The 24,636-nt window shown below is 51.0% G+C and overlaps 12 protein-coding genes across 12 annotated transcripts; 7 read left to right on the top strand and 5 right to left on the bottom strand.

Annotated features, from left to right (window-relative positions):
* Window positions 1–127: 127 nt before the first annotated feature.
* On the top strand, window positions 128–1,039 carry CC1G_03791 (hypothetical protein; the record flags this gene model as incomplete). Its single annotated transcript, XM_001833522.1, has 1 exon — window positions 128–1,039. The coding sequence occupies one exon, from the start codon at window positions 128–130 to the stop codon at window positions 1,037–1,039; it is 912 nt and encodes a 303-aa protein (XP_001833574.1).
* Window positions 1,040–1,103: 64 nt separating this feature from the next.
* CC1G_03790 (glutamate decarboxylase) lies at window positions 1,104–3,369 on the bottom strand (the record flags this gene model as incomplete). Its single annotated transcript, XM_001833521.1, has 11 exons — window positions 1,104–1,289; window positions 1,345–1,429; window positions 1,490–1,602; window positions 1,660–2,029; window positions 2,087–2,139; window positions 2,193–2,380; window positions 2,437–2,612; window positions 2,669–2,849; window positions 2,902–3,076; window positions 3,147–3,269; window positions 3,322–3,369. The coding sequence occupies 11 exons, from the start codon at window positions 3,367–3,369 to the stop codon at window positions 1,104–1,106; spliced, it is 1,698 nt and encodes a 565-aa protein (XP_001833573.1).
* Window positions 3,370–3,811: 442 nt separating this feature from the next.
* On the top strand, window positions 3,812–4,191 carry CC1G_03789 (hypothetical protein; the record flags this gene model as incomplete). Its single annotated transcript, XM_001833520.1, has 3 exons — window positions 3,812–3,922; window positions 3,980–4,021; window positions 4,075–4,191. The coding sequence occupies 3 exons, from the start codon at window positions 3,812–3,814 to the stop codon at window positions 4,189–4,191; spliced, it is 270 nt and encodes an 89-aa protein (XP_001833572.1).
* A 125-nt stretch (window positions 4,192–4,316) lies between these two features.
* CC1G_03788 (hypothetical protein) lies at window positions 4,317–5,679 on the bottom strand (the record flags this gene model as incomplete). Its single annotated transcript, XM_001833519.2, has 5 exons — window positions 4,317–4,576; window positions 4,629–4,928; window positions 4,985–5,157; window positions 5,212–5,510; window positions 5,569–5,679. 5 exons carry the CDS (start codon window positions 5,677–5,679, stop codon window positions 4,317–4,319), a joined length of 1,143 nt encoding a protein of 380 aa, XP_001833571.2.
* A 160-nt stretch (window positions 5,680–5,839) lies between these two features.
* On the top strand, window positions 5,840–7,353 carry CC1G_03787 (nitrilase family protein; the record flags this gene model as incomplete). Its single annotated transcript, XM_001833518.2, has 10 exons — window positions 5,840–6,004; window positions 6,072–6,231; window positions 6,282–6,350; window positions 6,404–6,474; window positions 6,528–6,576; window positions 6,626–6,700; window positions 6,759–6,837; window positions 7,098–7,153; window positions 7,207–7,280; window positions 7,324–7,353. 10 exons carry the CDS (start codon window positions 5,840–5,842, stop codon window positions 7,351–7,353), a joined length of 828 nt encoding a protein of 275 aa, XP_001833570.2.
* A 110-nt stretch (window positions 7,354–7,463) lies between these two features.
* Window positions 7,464–8,940, top strand: CC1G_03786 (chaperone dnaJ 3; the record flags this gene model as incomplete). Its single annotated transcript, XM_001833517.1, has 6 exons — window positions 7,464–7,477; window positions 7,530–7,601; window positions 7,651–7,713; window positions 7,772–7,874; window positions 7,928–8,591; window positions 8,648–8,940. 6 exons carry the CDS (start codon window positions 7,464–7,466, stop codon window positions 8,938–8,940), a joined length of 1,209 nt encoding a protein of 402 aa, XP_001833569.1.
* Window positions 8,941–9,068: 128 nt separating this feature from the next.
* Window positions 9,069–9,771, bottom strand: CC1G_03785 (cytoplasmic protein; the record flags this gene model as incomplete). The annotated part of the gene is made up of 6 exons (XM_001833516.1): window positions 9,069–9,086; window positions 9,155–9,219; window positions 9,277–9,358; window positions 9,413–9,450; window positions 9,500–9,547; window positions 9,600–9,771. 6 exons carry the CDS (start codon window positions 9,769–9,771, stop codon window positions 9,069–9,071), a joined length of 423 nt encoding a protein of 140 aa, XP_001833568.1.
* Window positions 9,772–10,211: 440 nt separating this feature from the next.
* CC1G_03784 (beta-glucosidase) lies at window positions 10,212–13,485 on the top strand (the record flags this gene model as incomplete). Its single annotated transcript, XM_001833515.2, has 14 exons — window positions 10,212–10,367; window positions 10,427–10,477; window positions 10,530–10,710; window positions 10,760–10,813; window positions 10,872–10,968; window positions 11,021–11,068; window positions 11,122–11,223; window positions 11,279–11,760; window positions 11,818–12,151; window positions 12,201–12,351; window positions 12,411–12,629; window positions 12,687–12,889; window positions 12,950–13,021; window positions 13,074–13,485. The coding sequence occupies 14 exons, from the start codon at window positions 10,212–10,214 to the stop codon at window positions 13,483–13,485; spliced, it is 2,562 nt and encodes an 853-aa protein (XP_001833567.2).
* A 191-nt stretch (window positions 13,486–13,676) lies between these two features.
* Window positions 13,677–16,498, top strand: CC1G_03783 (hypothetical protein; the record flags this gene model as incomplete). Its single annotated transcript, XM_001833514.1, has 12 exons — window positions 13,677–14,006; window positions 14,067–14,192; window positions 14,246–14,477; window positions 14,530–14,735; window positions 14,798–14,971; window positions 15,031–15,204; window positions 15,264–15,542; window positions 15,602–15,772; window positions 15,828–16,007; window positions 16,063–16,164; window positions 16,218–16,349; window positions 16,406–16,498. The coding sequence occupies 12 exons, from the start codon at window positions 13,677–13,679 to the stop codon at window positions 16,496–16,498; spliced, it is 2,199 nt and encodes a 732-aa protein (XP_001833566.1).
* Window positions 16,499–16,585: 87 nt separating this feature from the next.
* On the bottom strand, window positions 16,586–17,556 carry CC1G_03782 (SNF7 family protein; the record flags this gene model as incomplete). The annotated part of the gene is made up of 5 exons (XM_001833513.1): window positions 16,586–16,771; window positions 16,827–17,042; window positions 17,095–17,250; window positions 17,330–17,494; window positions 17,545–17,556. The coding sequence occupies 5 exons, from the start codon at window positions 17,554–17,556 to the stop codon at window positions 16,586–16,588; spliced, it is 735 nt and encodes a 244-aa protein (XP_001833565.1).
* A 118-nt stretch (window positions 17,557–17,674) lies between these two features.
* CC1G_03781 (hypothetical protein) lies at window positions 17,675–18,699 on the top strand (the record flags this gene model as incomplete). The annotated part of the gene is made up of 4 exons (XM_001833512.2): window positions 17,675–17,964; window positions 18,020–18,347; window positions 18,402–18,470; window positions 18,524–18,699. The coding sequence occupies 4 exons, from the start codon at window positions 17,675–17,677 to the stop codon at window positions 18,644–18,646; spliced, it is 810 nt and encodes a 269-aa protein (XP_001833564.2). The 3' UTR covers window positions 18,647–18,699.
* Window positions 18,700–19,046: 347 nt separating this feature from the next.
* Window positions 19,047–24,621, bottom strand: CC1G_03780 (myosin 5; the record flags this gene model as incomplete). Its single annotated transcript, XM_001833511.2, has 14 exons — window positions 19,047–19,253; window positions 19,310–19,533; window positions 19,587–20,118; window positions 20,173–21,331; window positions 21,385–21,472; window positions 21,523–21,950; window positions 22,003–22,811; window positions 22,861–22,914; window positions 22,964–23,647; window positions 23,697–23,891; window positions 23,943–23,964; window positions 24,015–24,252; window positions 24,300–24,429; window positions 24,481–24,621. 14 exons carry the CDS (start codon window positions 24,619–24,621, stop codon window positions 19,047–19,049), a joined length of 4,911 nt encoding a protein of 1,636 aa, XP_001833563.2.
* Between the last annotated feature and the right edge of the window lie 15 nt (window positions 24,622–24,636).

Genomic DNA, 24,636 nt, shown 5'->3' with positions numbered 1-24,636 from the left:
GAGGAAGAAGGGGAATTTTGATGCCACGCGACGCGACGCGTTGTTTGCCTTTATTGGGGACCAAGACACCCCTTTGTGGCACTTGGATTTCGCTTGTTTCTCAAGGACCACCACCACCACCACTACGATGCAGACGACACTCGACGACGAAGAGGAAGAGTTTCAGCTTCCTAATCTTCGCAAACCTAAACCCCATTATTCATCGAGACACGGGCCTTACAACACAGCCATCTCCTTTGGACCAGAGTCGATTCCGGACGATGCACCTCCGAGCCAACTAAACGCAGCGGTCAATGCTCATCGTACTGCTCTACATATAATGCAATGGAAAGCACGTCCTATACCCAGCCTTAAAGACATGCAAGAAGAACTATCCGCACCCGAATCACTCGAGTCGATCAAGGAGCAGATGGCACAACTGCAGAAGAGTCATGTGGAGGAATTGGAGAAGCTGTACGATGCGCATGCAGCGGATTATATCCAGGAGATGATTGACTTGTATCGCTCCTTGGACGAGACTATGCTTTTTGACGGATATCAACCCAGTGGAGGAGGAGGAGGGTCGTCTCGGGAAGAAATCGCACAGCATAGGGAATCGAGTAGAAGGTTGGAGGAGCTGTACAACCAGGTCCAAGCATGCTCGCCGCTTCTACTCCCACTCGCAAACGAGTACTCGACGTTCCGCCATTCATATTTTGTGCGGATGCACGAGCTCCGGACCAGGTACGCACGGATAAAACAGCAACAGGATGCGCAATTCCCTTTGACTGCCGAAGAATGGAGAACGCGACCGAAGGAGTTGCGGATGTTGGTAGCGAGGTTCTTGATGGCTCCTTCAAAGATTCTGCAGGAAAAGATGATGACCGAGCATGGTTGGGCTTGGAGGTTGGTTGACCCTTTGATACGGGAGTACAAGGCCGATCAGAGCTTTGCGTCCGAGGTCATGTCTATGCTTTTGGCGGAGAACATGGGGCAGGGAGCGCCGGTTGTAGCAGTGAGGTCGCAAACTACGATAGATCCCAGGTTGAGGAGACCATAGGACTATGCCATTTCGAGGATACAATACTACTACACATTTTGGCTCTGAAGTGACATTTCACTGTTTAGCATGGGTGATTATACGTTCCAGAACTGTGATCTTCTTCCTTCATTTTCTGCGGTCCATCGTCACCGCGCCTGGCGCCTTTGTTGTGAGCCATGTCAATCATCTGGAGCGTGTCTCCATGAGGCTTGCTCTCCATGAACTGGTTCATGATTTCGACAATGTCCTTGATCAAACGGTCCACGAGCTATATGTAATAACCGCTGAGTACGGTTCAAAGGTCACAAAAGCCTGGCACGCACCACTTCGGTGACACACTCTCTGACGACAACGCGAAGAATTTCCTCATTGTCAAGATTCGGTGCAAGTGCGTAGTTTGGTATAATCCTTTCATCGAGATTGTTAATGCTGAACTTCAGTCATGCGGAAGAAATACCAAGCACTTACCATCCTTTCGCGCGCAACATAATGTGAACCCATCGTTGTTCGATCTCGGGATATTCTTCCTTGAATTTCTCGGTGAATTTGAAAGCCACGACCGGGAGGCTGGGTTCATAAGCCTGTTAATGCCTCGTCAGTCCAAGTCACGGTAGTCCGGATGAAGAAGAGACGCCGACCTCAACATCCGGATCATCAATTCCCTTCCCGCTATGCACGCCCTTGGCTCGATGAACATCACTGATAACTTCAAACCACCCCTGTTCGTCCTTTCCCCCTCCACTTCCAATTCTCTCCAATGCCCTACTCAGCGTCCTCGCGTTCCTCAGGTCGTCCAACATGACAGCTCTGTACCCCTCGAATCCGAGATGTAAGAGGTTGAAGTATTGGGCGATAATGGGAAAGGCGGGGCGGGAGAAGTTGAGGGAGAAAGAGTATTGGGTTGAACCGAGGTAGCTTAGAGTGAAGACGAGTTCTTTGGGGAGGTGTTCTTCAGAGCGGAAGAGGACCCATCCGACACCGACGTAGGTGAGGCCGAATTTGTGACCGCTGTGTAGCGTCTGCATCAGGAAGAGCAAAGAGGAATCAGTGGAGATGAACGCTCACGATGCGTTGATGGAGACCACTCGCGGGAGGCGGAAATCCCAGGGAAGGTCAGGCTGCATAGGCTGTCAGTTTGAAGGCAAGTGGAGGAGAACGGCTCAGAGCTGACGGATATGAAAGGAGCGATAAACCCTCCTGACGCAGCGTCAACTATGTGAAGATCAGTGCCTGCCGACGGATGCGTAGTTCTGACGAGCGACTTGCCATGGATTGGAACGTAGATGCCAGTCTTCTTCTCATATTCGTCGAGCAGATCAGACATTGCTTTGACATCCTCGTAATGCCCTGTGTAGGTGCCTAGAGCAGCATCTGTGAGTCTACAATTATTTTTGTTGGAGTGGTGCTAAACGTACTTCCGAGAATGGCGAATACCCCGATGGTGTTTTCGTCGACATAGTCCATAGCTGCTTTGGTGTCCAAGCAGTATCGACTTTCTTTGGAGACGGGTACAAGGCGGCACTCGACGTCGAAGTACCGAGCAAACTTTTCAAGCGCAACCTGAGCGTTCGCTCCCATGACGATATTCGGGCTATTCTTTGTGGTTAGACAGCATGCGCAAGGCGACGCGGGAAAGAGGGACCATACCCAGGCTCGTGGATGTTCTTCCCAGCCTTCTTCATTCGCTCTTGCCACCTCTTCTTCAAAGCCAGACCTCCTATTTCGACAGCTTCCGAGGACCCAGTTGTAGCGGTTCCGACTGCATCCTTTGGTGAGGGGGCGTGCCACAAGTCGGCCAGAATCGAGAGGCAGCGTTTATGTATCTCCTCTAAGGAACCCGATGTGTCAGCGAAGTATCGAAGGTAAGAGAATGCACGCACGAGTAGCGGGATACTCGTCCGCGTCAATCAAGTTCTTGGAGATGTTTTCTTGAACGAGTTTGAGGGCTTGTGGAGGCATCCATGTGTGCACGAAGGAAGCAAAGTTGAGGACGGTGGATCCATCCAGGGCGAGTTCGTCGTGGATGAGTCTGTACGCGTCGTCTGCTGAGATTCCCTGGTAGTCGCACCGCCCGACGATGTTGTGAGTGGGGCAATAATATGAGCTCGAGAGAGGAAGAAAGCACCTTGCTGGAGAGGTGGTGCTGAGGAGCGGGGTTCGTCCCGTATCGACCGGCGTAGATGAACCCTTCCTCTCGATCCTTTACACTCTGACCTTTCGATACTTTGGCAGTTTCTCTCTGCTTCTCCTATCATCGAACTGTAAGAGGGAAGCTGTTCTTATGTCGGAAGAGCACGTACATGAGCCTCACGAATGATTTTGTCGACGTCACTTGGCTTATACTGCATGAATACAGGGAGTTGGCGAGGTAGAAGAAACGGGGATCACCTGGGTGAAGGGCATGAGTGCTTCAAACGATGTTGCTCAAGAGAAGATGTCCCAGTTGTGTCACTCCTGTCTGGTATATATCCATTCTGTGGTCTCCAGATTTCAGAGTCGACGGTGACGGCAAGAGTGATGTCAAGTGGGAGCCACGAGCACTATTTTGGAGAAAGGAAGGTCAATTTTCGAATACGCTTCTCGTCGGAAAGGTGTCCTTGAAATGGAGTGCTTACGATTGGGCGCCATGCCGTGGGCCGTGAAGATAGTGTGGTGAACGACAAAGTTCAGCTTTATTAGGGGCTTCCTCACCAAATGTAGCTACCATCAGCCATCAAGGATCATTTTCTCAGGACACTTTCCTTTCTCAGGGGACCGGTCCTTTGCTGTTCTTGGCAGCAGTCAGTCATCATGGGCGGACCCAACCTCGAAATCTTCAAGTTTTCTCTTTACCTTTTCGTGCCCATCGCCGCTTTGGTGCACTTTGGTGACCCGGATTGGTACAGGGAGCATGTAGTGCCTGTATGTCCATTCTCTGATGTTCTTCCTCCATTCGTGGTGGGCTAATGACTCCCACAGTATAGGCTTAAGTTGTTCCCTCCTCCAGACCGGACTGTTCATGTGAGTAACCATTGTCGACATCCGTGGCGGAAGTTAACTAACCCCTCCTTTAGCGACTACCAACAGAGCAAAGTGCAATCCGGGAGGAACTGGAGAGGATAAAGGCCGAGAGGTTGGCCAAGCGAGCAGCCAGACAAGCTGCTGCAGCCCAGGAAAACCAGGATTCATAGTGCGTCGCTCTCTACCACTCTCATTCGATATCTAACACATCTTTACAGAACCACCGCTATGTCTAACATGTACAATATCCCGTCCAGACTCGGTCGCTGCCTACTTAATGCTTGCTAATCCCAATTCACTTTGGAAACGTGAAGAGGCTTCCGTCATCGTAATGGATGGTCCAGGTCTGTCCGGACCCTCTGGGATCTTCGTCCACCATTTTCTGGTATTCTGCGACTTCATCCACGGAAATTTTGAATCCTCCGCACACGATGAAAGCTACGACCCTGTCCTCTCCGGATGCTTGAGGTGGGACCAGTTTGTCGAAGAGCTCTCGGTTGTAGGCTGGGACCAAGGTGGTCGAACATGCGAGTTCCACGAGCATCTTTTGGTTGTCTGAAGTCATGGTTCAGGTTTGACTAAAGGTAAAAAGCTTCGTTTCACTCACTTGCAAAATGCGCGCAAGCGTGCATGCTCAAGGCGTCTGGCACGCTGATTGATTTGACTCCTCCCTTCCAGTCCAGTGCCATTCTCAAAACTGCTTCAGCTGGTTGCGATGCTCCTAATGAACTCGAGGCTTTGGAATCGAATGATCGGAAGTGCGCCATGTGGACGTTGTGCACTGGGTCGTATACCTTGTCTATTCCTTTCGGCAGTTCCTTTCGTTCGCTGTTGAATCTACCGTTGTTCATGGACATGGAGTGGTAGAAGCAGTCGCAGCCGTTTGTCTCTAGGGCAACGATTGGGACTTGGGGACAAGGCCAGTAAGTGTCTCCCTGTTTTGCAACGCGACCGAGGACTTACCATCTTCCCAGCCGACTTCTTTACAGCCAACTAGAACCCCGCCGAGCAGGCCACCTCCACCCACACTACAAAAGATAGCGTCTGGCTTTCGAGGCAGCTGTTCTTTCATTTCCTTGACCATCGAAGCATGGCCCTCCCATAGGATAGGGTCGTTATATGCCTGCACCACGACCCTTCAGTGAACCCATTTCAGCTTTCAGCGCGACGTAATTGGGAACGAAACTCACGCGTTTGGATCGCTGGCCGCCATCTCTGCTGCAGCCTTGGCGGCCTCTGCATAGACCTTCCCGCCAACGACGACTTCTGCCTTCTCCTGTTTCAATAACGCCAGGGTGGAAGGTGCAACGCCTTCGGGAATGAAGACCGTACATCTCAAATTGTATCTTCGTGCAGCACATGCTGCAGCCAACCCGGCATTTCCACCGGACGAAATGACGAAATGGACTTTGTCGCCGTACTCTTTCCACTTCTTCTGGATGAAGTGGGAGATTCCACGGTATTTGAATGAGTGAGAAGGTTGTAGGTTCTATTATATTCAACCCGCCTTTAGTCCTTGGTCTGTATAGCATGAAAAGATAACCAACCTCGAGTTTGAGATAGACAGACGCGCCTACGTTGTCCGAGAGGTCGGATGAGTAGATGAGAGGCGTTTCCGCCCAGAGGGGTTTGGATTGTTCTGCAGTTGTGTGAGGCATTGTCGGGGAAAACAGATTGTATGAACCGTCTCTTAAATGGACACGAAAAGGTGGATTTGTAAGGATGGAGCTTACTGTGCTCGCCGTTGAAGGCTCCGGAGGTGTATGTGATCTCATCTCACGCGCAGTCGGGCCGCGTACTTGATAGTATACCATCACCATGTCCACCCTTGCTCGGGCTCCCGTTTTCAAGCCTTTCACACTTGCTCTCGTCCAACTGGGCCAGATTGGAGCCAACAAGGCCGACAACCTCAAGCATGCAAGGGAGATGGTCCTCAAGGCTACCACTCAGCACTCGAAGAAACCTGATCTCGTGGTCCTGCCGGTATGTTCCTCAAATCGGGTTCCGCTAACCTAGGGATTGACAATATGGAGTTTATCGTTGGTTGTAGGAATGCTTCAATTCACCGTATGGGCACGTTCATTTCCCTGTCTATGCAGAGAAGATTGGGTGGACTCCTGGAACAAAGTACGAGATCGAGAAGAGTGAAAGCGAGAGTGTCAAGATGCTTTCACAGCTTGCGAAGGAGACCAAGACTTGGCTGATTGGAGGTGGGTGCCCTTTGACTTGCGGGGTGTGCTGGTTTCCATAACCTTTATAGGATCCATCCCTGAGGCGGATACTGAGAGCGACAAGTACTACAATACCTGTACTGTGTACAACCCCGACGGTATGGTGTGCATTCGGAATGGGCACGGAATACAAGCTGAAGGCGTTTGATAGGTGATCTTGTTGCTCTTCACCGCAAGATTCATCTCTTCGATATCGATATTCCTGGGAAGATCACCTTCAAGGTGAGAAACGAGTGTTTTACGAGGTAGTAAGCCGCGGGGCTAACGACGAGCAGGAAAGCGAGAGCTTGGCTCCGGGTAAAACCCCGACCTACTTCGACACTGGTAAGTTCATACCCTCGGATCCATGTACATGATTCACGTTTTCTTCCAGAATTTGCGCGAATTGGACTTGGGATCTGCTATGACATCAGGTTCCCCGAGCTGTCGATGATTGCTGCTAGGAAGGGTAAGTGGCCAAGTCCTGGGTCCATGTGTGGAGCTGTTCGCCTAACTCGTACCCTTAGGCGCCCATGTCCTGATCTATCCTGCTGCATTCAACATGACGACTGGACCGTTGCATTGGGAGTTGCTCCAACGCGCCAGGTGGGGCATGGAACGAACTTGTGGGGGATGTGCACGTTGCTGACCATAACCAGGGCCAACGATAATCAAGTCTTCGTTTCGATGTGCAGCCCGGCTCGAGATATGTCTGCCGGTTACCATGCTGTGAGTCTGGTTTGACTGTGTATCCACAGCTTTCTGACAGCAGGTTGTGCAGTGGGGTCACTCCATGGTCGTCAACCCAATGTAAGCAGCACTGCCTGAAAAAAGAGCCTGCGGAAAACTAATTTACTCGATCATAGGGGCCAAGTAATCGCGGAAGCTGGCGAAAAGGAAGAAATCATCTACGCTGACATTGGTGAGTTTCCATTGTTATTTCTCGAAATTTCCGATGATTTAGTAGGGGATTAGAACCCAAAGTTCTGGAAGAAACGCGACAAGGGATTCCTGTTACGACGCAGCGGCGATTTGATGTGTACCCGGATGTGAGCGCGCCGCAGTAGACAGCCGTAGTTTCCTTTTTTGTAGCTAAGGACTCTGACCAATCGAAAGGCGTAGAAGGCTGTAGAACGATCGGCTTTGACATGCGCTAAAATGGGCTTGCACTTGCTCTCCACTCCTTTCATTAGTCTTCCCTTCCCTTCACCCTTTCCCCTTGACTTGAAAAAATGGTCAAAGAAACGTACGTATTTCTTCGTCCTCGTCGTCGACATACATGTCCTCATCGTCCACAGAAAATTTTACGATCTCCTCGAAGTTTCTCCAGATGCCTCAGAGTCTGAACTCAAGAAGGCCTATCGAAAAAGGTACATCCATCGTTGCGTCCTGCTAGGATATCCCCTCACAATTTTGTAGAGCACTAAGGCTGCATCCTGATAAGGGTGGCGATCCCGAGCTTTTCAAGGAGGTTACCCATGCGTACGTCGCCTTGCCTGGATGCTGTTAAACTCGATTGACTCAAATCCGATGTCTACAGATATGAGGTCCTTTCCGATCCCCAGAAACGAGCTATCTATGACCAGCGAGGAGAGGCTGGTCTGTCAGAGCAGGGCGGTGGATTTGGTGGCATGGATCCCCAGGTGAGCTTGACTGTGTTACCCACTCTCCGGTCTCTTCTGACAATCTATAACAGGATCTTTTCAGCCAACTGTTTGGTGGAGGTGGAGGCTTTTTCGGCGGGGGCCCAGGTGGACGCGGTGGAGGCGGTCCACGCAGAACAAAAGACCTCGTGCATCGCGTACATGTTACTCTCGAAGACCTCTACAAGGGCAAGGTCACCAAACTCGCTCTCACGCGCAACGTTATTTGCAAAAAGTGCAAAGGAAAGGGAGGCAAGGAAGGCGCTGTCCGGACTTGCACAACTTGCAGCGGCCGTGGCGTCAAGGTCACTCTGCGCCAGATGGGGCCCATGATCCAGCAGATACAATCACCTTGCGACGAGTGTAACGGCACGGGCGAGATGATCAACCCCCGTGACAGGTGTACCGATTGCAAGGGCAAGAAGACCATGCCAGAGAAGAAGTTCTTGGAGGTCCACATCGATAAGGGTATGAAGAACGGCCAGACGGTTACTTTCCACGGGGAGAGTGATCAATCACCGGGCGCGGAGACCGGAGATGTGATCATTGTCATCGAGGAGAAACCTCACGATCGCTTCAAGCGACAAGAGAACGACCTCATCACCAGCGTCGAAATCGATCTTCTCACTGCTCTCGCTGGTGGCCAGTTTGCTATCAAGCACCTCGACGACCGGGCTCTCATCGTGACATTGATCCCAGGCGAGGTGATCAAGAATGGTGTGTTGGTTTCTTTCTACCCGGGTTGTGACATGGTACTGACTGTCTCGATCCAGGCGACCTGAAAGTCATCTCAGGCCAGGGTATGCCATCGCTGAGGCACCACGAACCCGGCGACCTTTACGTCAACCTATCCGTTAAATTCCCCGATTCCATCGATCCCTCAGTCATCCCTCACCTCGAAAAAGCCCTTCCACCACGAACACCCATCGAAAAGTTCCCCAAGTCTACCCACACCGAAGAAGTCGTCCTCTCCGAACCCGACGTACGGCGGCGACCAGATCGCTACAACGACGATTCAATGGATGAAGACCATGACGAACCCCGGGTACAGTGTGCCAACCAGTGATCTTCTCTTAGATAGAGTGGTCGCATTCTTCTTCGACTTTGTTTTGCTATCCTTAATCCCAATGTGCATTTTAGATTTTGTTTGTATGTCACTACCACGCATTGATTCATTCCAGTAATACCTACGCATTAGCACGCCCAACTAGTCTAATTTTTAGGATCAATCACACATTGTTTGGTGGGACATTTCTATGGGATAGAGCGGTTTCACATACCTCTGGGTTTTTCTTGAATTCGTTGTAGTCCTCCAGGTTGAAGAAGCTGACTTCTGTTTCGTTCTCTGTTAAAAACAGGTGAGGAGGAACGAGTCTAGAAAAGGAATGTTCTGGAGGTTTACCAAAGTCCAAGTCTGCGAGCACCTTGGTATCATCGCTCAGGATCCAGTCATCGTTGTCAAGATTTATTATCAGGTTGGAAGTCTGAGAGAAAAGTCGAGGTTAGTTTAAGGGGATGTAGAAGATCTCTACCATTACCTTGGAACCATGTGCCTTAGTGTACACCTTCAGCGTATCTGAAGAATGGGTCAGCTTTACGTCCAATCGGAAAGCCATTGTACTGACCTAATTGTACATTCCTATAAGGCTTCCACCCCGTCTGCGTCTGAACGGCTGTTCCATGTAAGTAGCTCCCTTATCAGTCGCCTTCCACACTAGAACCCACCTTGACGAGCAATCTCCTTCAGCTGGCCAACTGTCGTCGTCGTCAAATCGATGTTATGCAACACCAAGCTTTTCTGGGTCCTGAATTTGAACGATTTGATGATACGAACGGTGATTGTTGCTGCGGTCTTGGGTTTTGCGAGGCTGGTGAGGGTTGTGTCGAGATCCGTCATGGTGGTTGTAGGTTGAAAGTTTGGAACAGTCTGGAAAGTTAGGGGCCGGAAGATAGGGAGAGATCTAATCTTATCTAGAAAATGTTATCTTTTGGTGCGCGCTTGCGGGATCTTCGGATTGGTGACGCGCGCGGCGTTTCTCTGTTTTTGACCACCACCATGACGATGGCAACCCATGCGAACCCAAGGACAGCGTTTCTCTTGTTCCGACGGCCAACAGCGGCGAATAACCATAAACCAGCTTATTACATTTGGTCATCTATATCATCTGACGCTTGCTCAGACAAGGTTCGAAGTCCTTGACCGTCCGAAAATTCCCCGGTGGTTTCACTAGTTATAAATGCGGGGTTGCGGGGAATCTGCGTCCAATTAGGATCTTTTTGGTCTCTCTCCCCACCTCTGATCTGTGAATCCCTTTGAACGAGAGAATGGCTGGCAAGATGTCTCGTTCATTCCTGACTGCGGACGTCGACGAGTTGGTCAAGCAACTCAAGACGGACGAGAAGATCTCCCTTCTTGGTGCTCCGAACTGGTGGAATACCACTTCGATCCCGAGGCTTGAGATTCCATCTGTTCGTATGAGTGATGGTCCTAATGTACGCTTCTTTCGTTGTCGCGTTTTCCTTTGAGCTAATGCAGGTGTCGGTTTCGCTAGGGTGTCCGTGGTTCTTCCCACTTTGTTTCGACTCCTGCGCAGTGTCTTCCTGTAAGAACCTTGATTTTTCGGAATGATTGCCAAGATGTTCAACTTTGTTTAGTGCGCAACTTCGCTGGCGTCGACCTTCGACCCCGACTTGATCTACGAGGCTGGTGTCTTGCTGGGTAAAGAGGCCAAAGTCAAGTCTGCAACTGTTTTGCTCGCACCGACATGTAACATCCAGCGTACCCCTCTTGGCGGGCGCGCTTTCGAATCATTCTCGGAGGATCCTCATCTCTCAGGTTTGTATTCAAGTTGATTCGGGTAGCCTTGGATGCTGAGATTGCACAGGTGTCTTGGCTGCCGCTTATGTTAATGGCCTCCAATCTGAGGGCGTTGCTGCCAGTAAGTCGAGGAATCTTCGGGAGTTGTGGGGATTGTTGCTGAACTCTGGGTTTCTTAGCTATGAAGCACTTTGTTGCTAATGACCAAGAGCATGAGAGGACAGCTGCCGAGTCGGTCGTGTCCGATAGGGCGTTGAGAGAGATTTATCTCTATCCGTAGGTGATTGCTTTTACCTTGTCGGATGGGTAACTGAGCTTTATTTTGCAGTTTCATGTGGGCACAGATCCATGCCAAACCTGGGGCCTACATGACTTCGTAAGCTGTCAATTTCCGATTGAGGTTTTCTTTCCGTTAATCTTTTGAGTCAGTTATGGCCGTGTTCACGGCGTTCACTGCGCTGAGAGCCGCGAGTTGTTGAACGGACTGCTCCGAAAGGAGTGGGGATTTGATGGGCTTATTATGAGTGATTGGTTGGTATCCATTATTTCTTCAAGAGGTCGATTCTCATGTCTCGTATCCCTGTAGGTTCGGAACGTACGGTGTCGACGAAGCTATTAACGCCGGACTGGACCTGGAAATGCCGGGCCCACCACGGTGGAGGACTCCTTTGCTCGTCCTGCACACTCTCTCGGCACAGAAACTGCTCATGCCCACCATTGACGAACGAGTTGCCAATCTCCTCCGCTTTGTCCAGCGCCAAGCTCGCAGAAACCCAGAGATTGTTTATGGCGACGGTATTGAGCGCTCTCGGGACAGCCAAGAGACTCGGGACTTTGCCCGCAAGCTTGCTGCCGAGGGTATCGTCCTGCTGAAGAATGAGCGCAAGGTCTTGCCCTTGGATTCATCGAAGAAGAAGGTTCTTGTTACCGGACCTAATGCCCAAGGGTTCGTCATCTCTGGAGGAGGTTCGGCGGCGTTGAGGGCTACCTATGTTGCATCCCCTTGGAATGCGATGAAGGAAGCCGCACCCAAGGATATTGAGCTTCTCTACACCGTCGGATGCTACGGTGGGTCTCTCGCTTCAAAGATGGTGTATGACCATAGCTGACTCAAATATCGAATAGCACACAAGTACCTCCCGACTTTGGAAAGCAAACTCGTCACCCCTGACGGAAAGCCCGGATGGTCGTGCACCTTCTTCCGCCACGATGCTGAAGGCAACCCCGAGAGCTCCGTCCAGACCTTCACCTTGAACGACACCCGAGTCAAGTTGAACGATTTCTTGCCCGCGGGTCTGACTCCCACTTGGACTATCAAGTTGGAAGGCAAGTTGACGGTGGACACGACTGGACCCTTCGAGCTTGGTTTGACTGTCGCTGGTCGTGCCAAGTTGTGGTTGAATGGAGAGCTGACGATTGATAACTGGACGAAGCAGACTCCTGGTGATTTCTTCTATGGGTAAGCTTTCTAGTTGTTCCGGGGAGGCGTCGGTATTAACTGGGTACAGACAAGGAACTGTCGAGGAAAAGGCCGTTGTTGACTTGGTTGCTGGAAAATCCGTCGATGTCCTCGTCGAGTACACCAACACTGTCGCTCCTGACGGCGCTGACGAAAACGGAGCTCAACGTTTGGCTCAGCCTGCCTTGATGAAGGGTGTCGTGCGTATCTTATCCTTGCATCATGCCATTCTTGTGTCGCTGAATCGTTCATTTGGTAGAGATTGGGTGGCTGCCCCAAGATCGAACCCCAGGACGCCATCAAGGAGGCCGTCGCTTTGGCCAAGGATGTGGATGCTGTCGTTGTTGTTTCTGGCTTGACTCCCGAATGGGAGAGTGAAGGTTTCGACCGACCCTCCCTTACTATGCCTGGCCTCCAGGACGAGCTTATTTCTCGCTTGGCTGAGGTCAACTCGAACGTCGTTGTTGCCATTCAAGCAGTAAGTATCTTTATGTTGGAGTGGAGTCTAGATCTTACACCATCGTTTTTGCTGCAGGGCTCCGCAGTTTCAATGCCGTGGGTAGACCAAGTTGCTGGTGTAGTCCAGTGCTGGTACTCTGGTAATGAAGTCGGAAACGCCATTTCGGACGTCCTGTTTGGAAAGGTCAATCCTGGTGGAAAGCTTCCATTGAGCTTCCCCGTTAAGGAGGAAGATATCGCTGCTTATCTGAACGACAAGTGCGAAAATGGAAAGATCCAGTGAGTCGTTTTGTGCGGTTTTTCAGGGAGAATGGTGCTGATGCGATGTGCTCTGCGTAGCTATCGAGAAGATCTCTGGGTCGGCTACAAACATCACCAGGCCAGGAAGGTCAAGCCCCTGTTCGCCTTCGGGTACGTATTATCGTTTATGTCTCCGATGCTGGGAATTGATGAAATACGAAAGACACGGCCTTTCGTACACCACATTCGAGTTCTCCGACTTTGCCGTCAAGAGCGCAAATATTGACGGTAGCCCAGAGGACCTCAAGATCGAGACTGAAGTCACCATCCGGAACACTGGGGACAAGGCTGGATCGGCCACCGCCCAGCTATACGTTTCGTACCCCAACAGCGCTCCTTTGACGCCCATCTATCAATTGCGAGGATTCGCCAAGGGCAAGGATATCGCTTCTGGCGGGTCCACGACCGTGAAGATCTCTTTGGACAAGTACGCGTTCGCGTTCTGGGATGAGCCCGCGTATGGATGGAAGATCAACCCCGGAGTTTACGAACTCCATCTCGGTGATAGCAGTGAGAACCTGCTTCTTGTTCAAAAGGTGGAGATCAAGAAGGCCTTCACCTGGACTGGGTTGTAAAGAAGAAGAATGACGATTGTAGGATGTAAACTTGTATCATTATGTTGTACACTATTCGAATTTTGATTTGGCTTGAACGGAGATCAAAGTTCGGGACGGTCTTGAGGTAACTGATCCCGAGCGAACTTGACCATGCTCTACATCATCCCTCTCGACTTAATCCTCCACTACAACCTATATCTATACCACCCATGCCAGTCCGCCAGAATCCACGAGACTTGACGACATTATCGGAAATTCTGTCATGTCTATCAGCATACCAATCTGAAGAGGCAGAGTTGAGCAAGAGCCTCACCGAGCTATTGAACGCGCGCGAACCGATTGTAGCGTCCTTGGATCGGCTGAGGTTGCTGGTTCCTCAGCTCGAGGAGTCGGGGAGGGAGGCAGATATTCTGTGCAAGAGGGTGGGGAATACTGCGCGGACGGCGGAGAGGGTTGGGAGTAGGGTGAGGACGTTGGATGAGGAGATGGGCAGGATCAGAGAGGCTGGAGAGAGGGTTGGCCAGGTTATGGAGTTGAAGGTACGTGTTAGCCTTTGTGCACAAAGGCTTTCGAGAGACTGAAGGAATGTTCTCCTGTAGTCTTCGTTGGCCGCCCTCCAGACCGCTATTGACGCGCAAGATTGGGAAACGGCCACTACACATTGCGCGAAAGCCATGTCCATACCCCCTGAAGTCATATCAGGCGCCTTTGCAGAGAGTGCTGTTGTACGTCGCCTTGTCTCCTTTCCAATACCGTCGATTCTCAGCTGTGAATCTAGCCAACGACAGAGAGCCATCTCCCACCAGCCCAAACTCTCCAAGCACAGCGACAAACGCTGCTGGAAGTCTTTAAGAAGAAGTTTGAAGAAGCTTCAAGGAGCAGGGATTCAACAGCAACAACGCGGTTCTTCAAGTTGTTCCCTGCAGTTGGGTGGGAGGAAGAGGGATTGGAGGCGTATGCTGCATTTGTCGTTGATTTGGTGAGGATCAGGACACCGGCGTCTGCGAAGAGTGCGTTCATTTCTGATGACCAGGACGTGTTTATATTAACTGTGATGTGCAGCTTCGTCCCCGCTTTACTTTGTCACGGCGTTGACATCTCTGTTCGAGAGTATAGCGATGATCGTGGACCAGCACCAGCCGGTCGTTGAGAAGTATTATGGGCAGGGAAAGATGCGGTTGGTCGTGCAGAGGCTGCTGGATGAGTGCGACAGGGTGACCAGGGGGATGAGGGAGTCTTGGGAAGAGGATCGGGGTGTTAAACGCAAGGTAGGCTCTGTTCCTGGGACCTGGGTCATACGAAGACTTATGGGGGATCTGACACTATGTAGATGGCAGATATCTTGAACAATCCACCTATAACGCTGGCTTCGAACCGGAAACCTCCACCTCCGAATGAAGATCTTGCTATAGACCCCAGAGAGATTGACAAGGTTCTCTCCGAACTTTCTGGGATGATCGGACGATGGAATCTATTCCGCAAGTTCCTCTTGGACGCCTTAAAGGTATGCTGTACTTTGAATTCTGCAGTTATTTGGAGGAAGTGAAATGTTGCGTCTGTCAGGATGACGACGCGGATGCTGATGTGGTCCTCGACGACGCTGGCGAGAAGACTGACGCTACTATCCCGGACACCAAGCTGTTGGATAACACGAAATCCCATGCGATGTTTGAAGAGCTGGTGACAATGTACTATATTCCATTTGACGTGTGGTACACATCCACCGTCATCGACAAGGTATGTCTAACACCCGTTGCTTCACGACCCACATTATTTAACAGGGTCGCTCTTCGTAGGCCCATCGCCTCTCGTCACCGGACCCCATGGCCAGTCCGATCACCACCACCGCTCCAGACGATGCATTCTACATCCTCAAAGCTGTGATATCTCGCCTGTTAACAACAGGGTCCGTAGCATGTGTCCGTCACACTATCGAACAATATCGAGATATCCTCGATCGTGACTACATTGGAGTCTATAAGAAAAGGATGGACGATGTGTACAAGAACCCGATGTCTGTTACTTCGACACCACGTCCAGACCGAACGGAGAGGGAGAACAGGGTTGCATTTATCGTGAGTTTAAGCGGCCTTGCATGTTTTTTGCTAAGCTGTATGCTCACGTCAGTTTCTAGACTTTGCTTAATGATTTGGATATCTCAGTATCCCACCTAGACCGCCTGATCCACGACCAATGCGAGAATCCCTCAATAGGTCAACATTTCCTCGATCATCAACAAGGCGAAGTGAAGAAGATTGTCTCGACTTTGTCGTCGCTTACGGCCAGGTTCAAGTCAACGCTGAGAGTATGTCATCAACCGAACTCGACTACACTTCCTCGTGTTCTGAACTGTATTACAGGGCGGGATCGAGCAGCTCTTCAATCAGCTTATGCGGCCTCGGTTACGAACCTTCATTCCAGACGTATACAGGGACATTTCTTACGCTTTGAACGAGGACCAGTACAATGTGGCGGAATACCAGGATCTGACGAGAAAGAGGTTCATCAAGGCTTGGGATACGCTCATGGACGGGTACAAAGTATGTTGGTGCAATCTTGGGCGTCCTTTTCCTACATGACTGACGGTTGGTGCAGGATGTTTTCTCTGAGAACAACTATCGCATGTTCTTCGGGTTCACGCTAGACTTGATTCTCAGACCCTGGGAGAAACATGCCGTCTCACTGAAGTACACTGAAGTGAGTGCGCACCCCTTTCCACTGTTCAAGTCGTGTTGACAATGCTCGCGTAGCTGGGCGCTATCCGGTTCGATCGTGACCTTCGAGCGATCACGAGCTACCTTTCGTCTCAAACGCCGTTTGGCGATGTGAGAGAGAAGTTGCTACGGTTGCAACAGATATCGACGTTGTTGAATCTTGATAGCGTACGTGGACATCGTCTCCTCGGGAATAGGCGTTGTTATCTGACTTTGGTGAGCAGGAGGAAGATGTGGACGAGTTCTACAATGGATCTGGGATCACATGGAAATTGTCCGCCCAGGACGCTAAAGCCATCGTTGGATTGAAAATGTAGTCCATCATATACCGCCTTCACATCATATCCGTTGCATATCTCGTTATAGTTCGTGTGGGTATAAGAAGTGATTAAGACCTGGGATATTCAGCCCTTCCTGAGGGCATCCAGTCGAGCCTGCAGAGCGTCTTCGTCTGACATGGAGACTCCCCCGTCTCCACCACTATTTCCACTGTCGCCTCCTGCTGAGTGACCTCCGCCGTCTCCCAGGGCCACTGGTGTCCGGTTTGCTATCGGATTTGATACAGCGAGCCCGATTGGTGCGTCGGTGAGCTGAAAGAGCAGAATGTGTTAAGGAAGAAGACAGAGAGTAGTCGAAAGGGCGCACCTGTTGAGAGAGGTCCACGCCGATTTCGTCCAAGACTTCTTTGAGAATCTTATCACCCTCTTCTTCTTCGTCCTCCAAATCATCCTCCATGACATCGTCCACCGCGTCCGACATCATTTCTTCCTTCATGTCCATCATCGAGCTCTCCCTCTCAAATTCGTTCATAATCTTCTGGATGGCGGGTAGGTTGAGGCCTCTGTTCATAGCTCCCATTGCCTACAAGTATTTCGGTCAACGGAACCGGGGGTAGACGGGGACGGGGACGTACGCGAGTAGCCCCGCGCATGGCTTCAGCCATTTGTTGGTTGCTCCTCAATGTCTGTATTCGCAATCCGACAGCTTGCAGTTGTGTTCTCATCTGGTAGAACTTTTGGATGTACCGTCTTGTTCGCACCAGGTCCTTGGCCATTACTTTGCATGCATTCTAATGGGGCCGAAGGTAGGATGCAGATAGCTGTCTATTAGACAATGTTGCAGGTCCTTGGAGGCGGGAGGAGACGAACCATTTGTCCAGCTTTAGCGCTCTTCTTAATGTCTGCTATAAGTTTCTTCTCGCTCTGCTCGAGTTTGGATCGTTCGCGGTCGAGCTCGCGTTGAGCCTTTGTGAGGCTGCGTTGGTGTTGCCGCAGTCGTTCGGCGGGGGTGACCGTCCGTCCGAATAGTGTTTCCTGTATTCTAGTAAGGTTTGGACTCTTTCATGGGGGTTTAGATAGCGTACGATGATGTTCATGGTCGGACGTCGATTGTGGTTGTGGTTGTGGTGGAAGCTGTGATCCAAGGTAACTGTGCGAAAAGCGCCGGCATTTGATCACAGCTTTAAAGTGGTTTGCTGCTGAACTCCTTTGATAATGGACCTCCCCCAGATTGGCGCACACTGTGCGCTAGAGACTTGTAACGTTTGTGACTTTCTCCCTATTACTTGTAAATGCCAGAAGAAATTCTGTCGAGACCATATCTTCCCCGACAATCATGGGTGTACTGCTGTAGCTGAAGCTCAGACCGCGAGCGCTACTACAGCGAGTGGTCCACCGTTGAAGAGGTGCACATTGGAAGGGTGCCAGAAACCGAGTCTGTATGCTTTCACGAACGATCCTGAGAGGGAGAGCTGTGAAAAGTGCCATGGTTCCTTCTGTGTCCAGTACGTCCCTTGGATCCTTCGTTAATTCTCAGTTTTGACCGCAGTATGCGACTAGGCATAGGTATCCTGACACGCATAATTGCGCCCCTATTCAGGATCCTACACCCGGACCTGAATCGTCCGCCAGAGCTTTGTTGAAGAAGAACTTTGGTTCTCAGATGACAGGCGGTGGTACATCCAAACCAAAGAGCTCAACAAGGAAGAAGAAACCGCCAACTGATCCTGTGAAGTTGGCGCAATGGAAGAAGGTTGAGCTGATGAAGCTTCGACATCGTGCTGTCCCCGCCGATCCCAAAGACAAGGGTACCTCGCCACCGGTGGACCAGAGGTTGGCCGTTAGTGTTTTGTATGATGGAGAAGAAAAGCCTTTTTGGTTGAGAAAGGTGGGTAGTAGACCAGAGTCTAATGAATGTGCTGGACTGAATGTGGTGTTCAAGTCGGTTTCTGGGGGTAAAGCAATCGATATGCTGTCTACTCAGATGAAGGTCAGGGGCTCTAATTCCACGGTACGTGTTTTTGTGGGCTGCTAGATATGGTTCTAACACTCCTTGTGCTCAAGCTCACCAAGTTGTATAAATTTGACTTGTCGACGGAAGAACGGAGCTTACTTCGTAACGACCTGGAGCTGGAGAAGCAGGTGGACGACGGGGACACTCTGGTGCTTCAGCAAGATGCTGTTTGAACAGTTGTCCAGAAGCGCCCCGAAACTCAATATCTCTGACAAGGCCGGTTGTCATTAACCTTTCATTATATGGAGTAAGGTCATACAATGCAAAAAGAGACGTATGCGCTATGTGATTAAATAAGATACGGAAAACAAAAGCGAAAAGAAGAGGATCATCATCGAATACCGAATCGAACACCGAAAGAGGAACACAGGTTATTGTACTTAGTTAAAAAGGAGGCTTGGCCTTCACCAAGTAAACATGACGGGACATGAGGTACTTTGGATGGATGGTCAAAAGGAATCATGTACACACGAAAGAAGCGGAAAGAATCATCCCCACAACATAGCGTATTACTGGTAGTAAAAAGCTCGGAAATAAACCAGACGTGTTGAGAGAAAAAAATCATTAAAGAACCTAGGCAACGAGAGCGGCCAATCGTCTCAGATGCGAAACATTAAGGTATGCGGGGACGTAAGTTTCCAGGCCGGAAACATCACGGGGGAGGGGGAGTTCGTATGAGCTGACTTCTTCAGACTCGGGCGTGAGGAGAAGGTGGTCGTTGCGATCGTTGGCTTGCACTCTTGATGCGACTACTCGGAGGATCTCAGGAGAAATCGGGTTCTGAAAGGGATGAGTTAGTTTAAGGAGGAAGTTAGGATAGAAGGGATCAGATGTACCTCGTAATCGGCAACGTAGTAGTTCGTGCACATTCGTTGGATTTGCATCGGGCTGAGCATCCAGCAAACATCGTAGATGATTTCAATGTCGGCGGGAGTCGACTTCTTCAACTGCAGCAGCTTGGTGGCCTGCATCAAGTGTTCAAGTTGAAGAGTTCCCTCGGGCATGTTGTGGGACTTGCACCATTCCTCAATTCGGGTGATGTTGTATTGAATTTGCATAGCTGTTGAAAGAAGGTCAGACATGCCTCCGATGAGGGTCGAAGGGTGAACTTACCCCGCTTCCATGAAGAGAAGTTGCGACGCATCAACAAGTCGTTGAAGCTGTTGACACCGATGAGTTTCAACAACTCCGTGATAGCCTGCTGAACGACGCTCTCTTCCATGTAGTAGCTCTTCAAGCTCTTCCAAACCTTGTTGAGGAGGTTGAGAATATCATCCATATTGAAAGCCGGAGGAGTATTGGAGTTCAAAATTCGGTTGAACAGACGTCCTCCACCGTCGGTGGTCGTGAAGCCAGGTAGAGACTGGCTCTCGATCAAAGCGGGGATAACCATCTTGGACAACTTCTTCTTGACCTCGGACATCCAAGTGTGGTAGATGTTGTACTCCAGACTGTCGAGATCATGCTTGACGACGGAGACAAGGCGCTCGTAGTCTGCCCATTCGAACGGTCGGACAGAGTTCTCTTCGCCAGGACCGATACCCTCCAGCATATCGCTTTCTGCCACGCAGATGAAGGAGAGCATCTCGTGGACGTTGGACAACCAGAAGATGCCAGGGATGATCGCGTCTTCACCGGTGAACGACTAGGGAGGTATATTAGAAATGAATGCAATTGCGAAACACGCCAGATTACATACCATGACGTGGCTCTGGATAGCCTGCATCACGTTGGCGAGGAATCGCTCGCTCTCGGTAATGAGACCATACTTCCACATCTCGTTGGTGACGAGACTGATTAAGTTGGCAGGGAACAAGATCTCCTTCATAGCAGGAGGGTTGGTCAGGCTTGGTGCGGGGATCTTCAAGCCACGAATCAGGCCGTCGAGAACATCCTCATCTAATCGCTTGGCGTCCATCATCAACCTAATCTTCTCCTCAGCAGGGTCGTCTGTATCGTAGATATCGGCCAGCCCATTGCCCTGGCGGCCCCGGAGGTAGTTGTCCTCGCCGTTGAAAGCGACGGAGACTGCACGGGGGTTGGCGGCATTGCTGCGCTTGAAGGAGCTGAGGCTCTCGTCCACAGAGGACCTGCCGTCGACGGGGCCGAGCGAGAAGACACCGGCAGAGCTGTGTCGGCGTTGGTGGCCACGGACAGGTGCAACACCAGGGATGACGCCGTTGTTGCCATTGGGTTGGGGTTCTCCGAGTCGGAGGGCAGTGTTGAAGGTGGGGGAAAGCGGAGGGTCTTGTCGGGAGCCCTTGGTGAGGGTGTTAAGGGCGTTGGCACGGTTGAGTTGTTCCCGGAGGCTGCTGACTTCGCTCTTGAGGGTAGCGATGACTGAGCTGTCCTCTTGGGTGCGTTGGGGAACCTCGAGGGCGCGCTTCTGAGCTTCGAGTTGGGTGGCTTGGCGGATAATGTCGTCGGTCAACTTTTGAATTGTGTTTTCCTTCTCCTGGACACTGGCGATGGCCTCCTCAAGTCTGCGCTCAAGATCTGCCTTGGCTTGCAACAACTCGTCTCGCTTGGCCAGTTCAGCCTCAGCCTGCTGCAAGGAGACTTGGTATTGCTTGGCTTTGGCGTCGGTCTCCTCGTGCCGGTTGATCCATTGCTGCAGTTGCTGCTCGAGTTCGCTCAGCTGAGTCTGGAGCTTCTTGCGCTCGTTGGTTCGCTCTTGGAGGGCTTGCGTCAATTCAACGACCTTGTTCTCCAAACGGTACGAGATCTCCTTGAACTTGGAGACTGAGCGAGCTTCCGCCCGGAGGGCCTTGAGTTCCCTGCGAGCCAGACGACGCCGAATACAAGATTGCATCCAGACGACATGTTTGACGTCCGCTCTGAAGCGGGAGCGACTGGTACTAAAGGGGCTAAGTTAGTGGAAAATTAGCTCTTCGGAGAATTGTGAACATACACTCCACGGAGCAAGCTCTGCAACAAGATAGCGGCGTTGTTGTGTCTGTTTTGACGGTAGCGGAGACGGGCCTGGGCACCACGAATGCCTGATGGCGGCTCAGTATAGAATCAGAAGAAGGATAGACACGATACGTACGGCTTTGCAACAGAGTAACACCTCGTTTGATATCCAAGAACCGTTTGCGCTGGACATAACGTCGGATGGCGACTTGCAACCGCAGAGCCGAAGCCTCCCTCCTCATATTCTCAGCCAACCTACGCGCCAAAATACCTCTCCACTTAGTCTGAATGACAATCGTAGCCTCCCGCAGAGCGCGATACTTCTTCATAGCCATCCTCCTACGCATGTTCTTCTGTACGACAGTGACCATGGCGTTGAGTCGGCCAGAGCGGAGGGACTCGAGGGCGGCAAGCATGCCTGCTCGGAAGAAGATCTTGGTGAGACCGTTCTGGTACATGTCGGGATCTGCGATGGTTTTTTCAAGGATGATGGAGCAGAGCTTGTTGAGTTCCATGGATTTGATCATGGGCTCCCAGATGGTGTGAGGAACGAGCATGTAGTACCTGGAAGGACATTGAGAGGAGGAAAATAGAATAGAGCAAGAATGTAACATACCGCTCAGCGAACTCGGCATAAGTCCAGCGAGTAGGATAGCCGGCACAACTGATGCGAATGGTTTCAAGAACACCGCAAGCTCGCAATTGACCCAAGACCTGTTGGGGTTGGAACTCCCAGGGTTTCTTAGCTTCATTGGGTTTGATGCAACGAATGTAGTGGACGTTCGTGACACTGAGTGTTTCCATAAGGGCAATCAGGGAGGCTTTGAAGATGGAGCCTTGAGTAGGCTTCTTTACAGCTCCGGGGCGTTTTCCAGCGCCAGTTGGCAGAGGGCTGGAGGCAGTCGCCACGAAAGACTGTCTGCCAGGATCAGGGATAACAGAGGAACGTCGAGAGGCACCACTTGAGTCGGAGACCGCAGGAGATGCAGGTGGACCACCGTCTACGCCTCTTGTCGAGTTGAGGGCATAGTCAAGGACTTCCTTCAAGAAGGGATTCTTGGTCGCCGCAAGTAGAGCCATCTGTTCGTCAGGAACAGTATCCCTGTTCTTCTCGAGGAAGCCCTCAACCTCATAAGTGACGTCCAAAGCATAGTGAGCGATGGTGAAAGCCGAGTTACCGAAGCGTGGCTTCTTGAAGACGTTCTTAAACTCAGGTTTGGGAAGGATCTGGTTGTGAAGCTTCTGCAAGAAGGAGGCATCGGTACCAGATGGCATTCTTGACTCTTCGTCAAGCAGGGCCAACACTCCGAGCTTGCCTTCGATAACATCGATACAAGGCTGGTTGTCGGAGAAGTCGATGAATGTCCAGTTAATTTGCTCCTTAACATATTCTTCTTGTTCGAGTTTGAAGACGTGCGAGTTGAACTGGGCCGATGTTAGACATGAGCTGTGTAAGGAATGGTTGGGAACTCACCTCCTGTTGCAGCTTCTCGTTGGCGTAGTTGATGCTGAATTGTTCGAAGGAGTTCTGGGAAAGGTTAGGGGGCGACTGATATACCAGCATAAAGGCGGCACACCTTTTGGAAGTGCTCGAATCCGTAAATATCGAGAACACCGATGAACATCTCCGCCCGCTCAGCAGCATCTCCGTTTTCGCCAGCCAAACTCTCGTTCACGATAGCAACCAACCATTCGAACATGCATGCATATACGAACTTGGCCACACTGTCCCTGACCACCGTCGCCTGTGCCCCGTTAAGATTGGTCACGATCTTCTCGTTACGGGTGGTGATCTGCTTCTTGATAATCCATTTGCGGAATTCGGCCAAGTTGACGCCCAAGAAACGAGTAGCCAAAAGCAGCGCAGGATCATTCTCATCAATATTGGACTCTGTTCTTGTCTGAATGATCTTGACGTTTCCAAGATGAAGCAGGGAGGCCAGGAGACGGAAGACAGCCCATTGCTTCTCCACGCTGATGCCGACAGTTGAGAGCGCCTGTTGGGTGGCGCGGAATTCTTCTGCATCATCTACGCCAGCGATAGGGGTGGAAGTAGGCCCGCCTTGCTTGAGATAATGGAATTTGGAAACATCAGAGTCGAGACCAAGGTCTTTCTTTTCCTTGGAAGGTGCGCCAGCGCATAGTTGGTAGAAGATGTGATAATTTCGTTCGGTGGTGGGTTGGAAGACGATTCGGGATCGCTCTAGGAGGTATGTGCGTATCCGGGCACCGACGATTTCTTGTTTGCCGTCGAAGAGAATCTGTTGGGCCATGAGGCAGTGATTGTTGGGTGATGGCCGTACTACTCACTTGAATGTACTTTCCGAATCTAGAAGAGTTGTCGTTACGAGTCGTCTTAGCGTTACCAAAGGATTCGAGAATGGGGTTGGTTGCAAGGATCTGTTTCTCTATCTCACTAGATTCATCCAGCGAGAGTTTCGTCTTGGCCTTTGCGCTGCTCGTTGGTGGGTTGACCGAGGCGAGATAACGCATGATGAATTTCGCCTATAATACTGGTTAACGGAAGCAAGGGGGTACTGTGGGGACAGTACGAACTGATTCAGTTTTACCGGCACCACTGAGAAATGGTTAGTGCATGAGCGGGACATGAAAGGAGGGACCGGTTACCTCTCTCCTGACACGATGATAGTCTGACCCATTCCATCCCGACGCATCGCTGTGTAGGCATCTTCTGCGATTGCGAACAAATGGGGCTCGAGTTCACCTCTCCTCCTCCCGCTGTAAGCCTGAATGATTTCGGGGCCATATAGAGTGACGCGTTGAAACGGATTGACCGCGATGAGGACGATACCACTGTAGGTGTAAATACTATGTTGGGCGTATCGATTGCGGATTGTGTGAAGGACTGCAGAAATTGAGTATGGAGGATATTGGCAGGGACAGATGGCGTACCTGAGGGTTCGTTCAAGTGGGAGAGTGTGGCGAGATCGTCTGCGGTCTCGAGCAACGGTGGATTGCGTAGAGGCGGTAGACCTTCTTTGCCTTCTTTAATCTCTTTACTGGTCGTGTTGATCGTGACTTCCTGGAGCTAGATGTGAGACGGGACTGTATACAAGGTTACAGCGGTGCTGACCTTGCCGCGCTCGTCAGTGAAGACGAGTTTTATGGAATCATTGTCACCCTTTGTGACTGAGGTGACCTCTGCGGATATCCAGGCATGTTCCTTGTCCTCGAACCAGACACGGGTGCCCTTGCTGTATATGTTTTCGGCCATGAGACTTGTCCAGCA

The sequence above is a fragment of the Coprinopsis cinerea genome, assembly GCF_000182895.1.
Source record: "Coprinopsis cinerea okayama7#130 chromosome 2 map unlocalized cont3.2, whole genome shotgun sequence".
Lineage (NCBI taxonomy): Eukaryota > Fungi > Basidiomycota > Agaricomycetes > Agaricales > Psathyrellaceae > Coprinopsis > Coprinopsis cinerea.
Note: the sequence above shows the minus strand (reverse complement) of the source record. Positions and strands in the feature narration are given on the sequence as shown.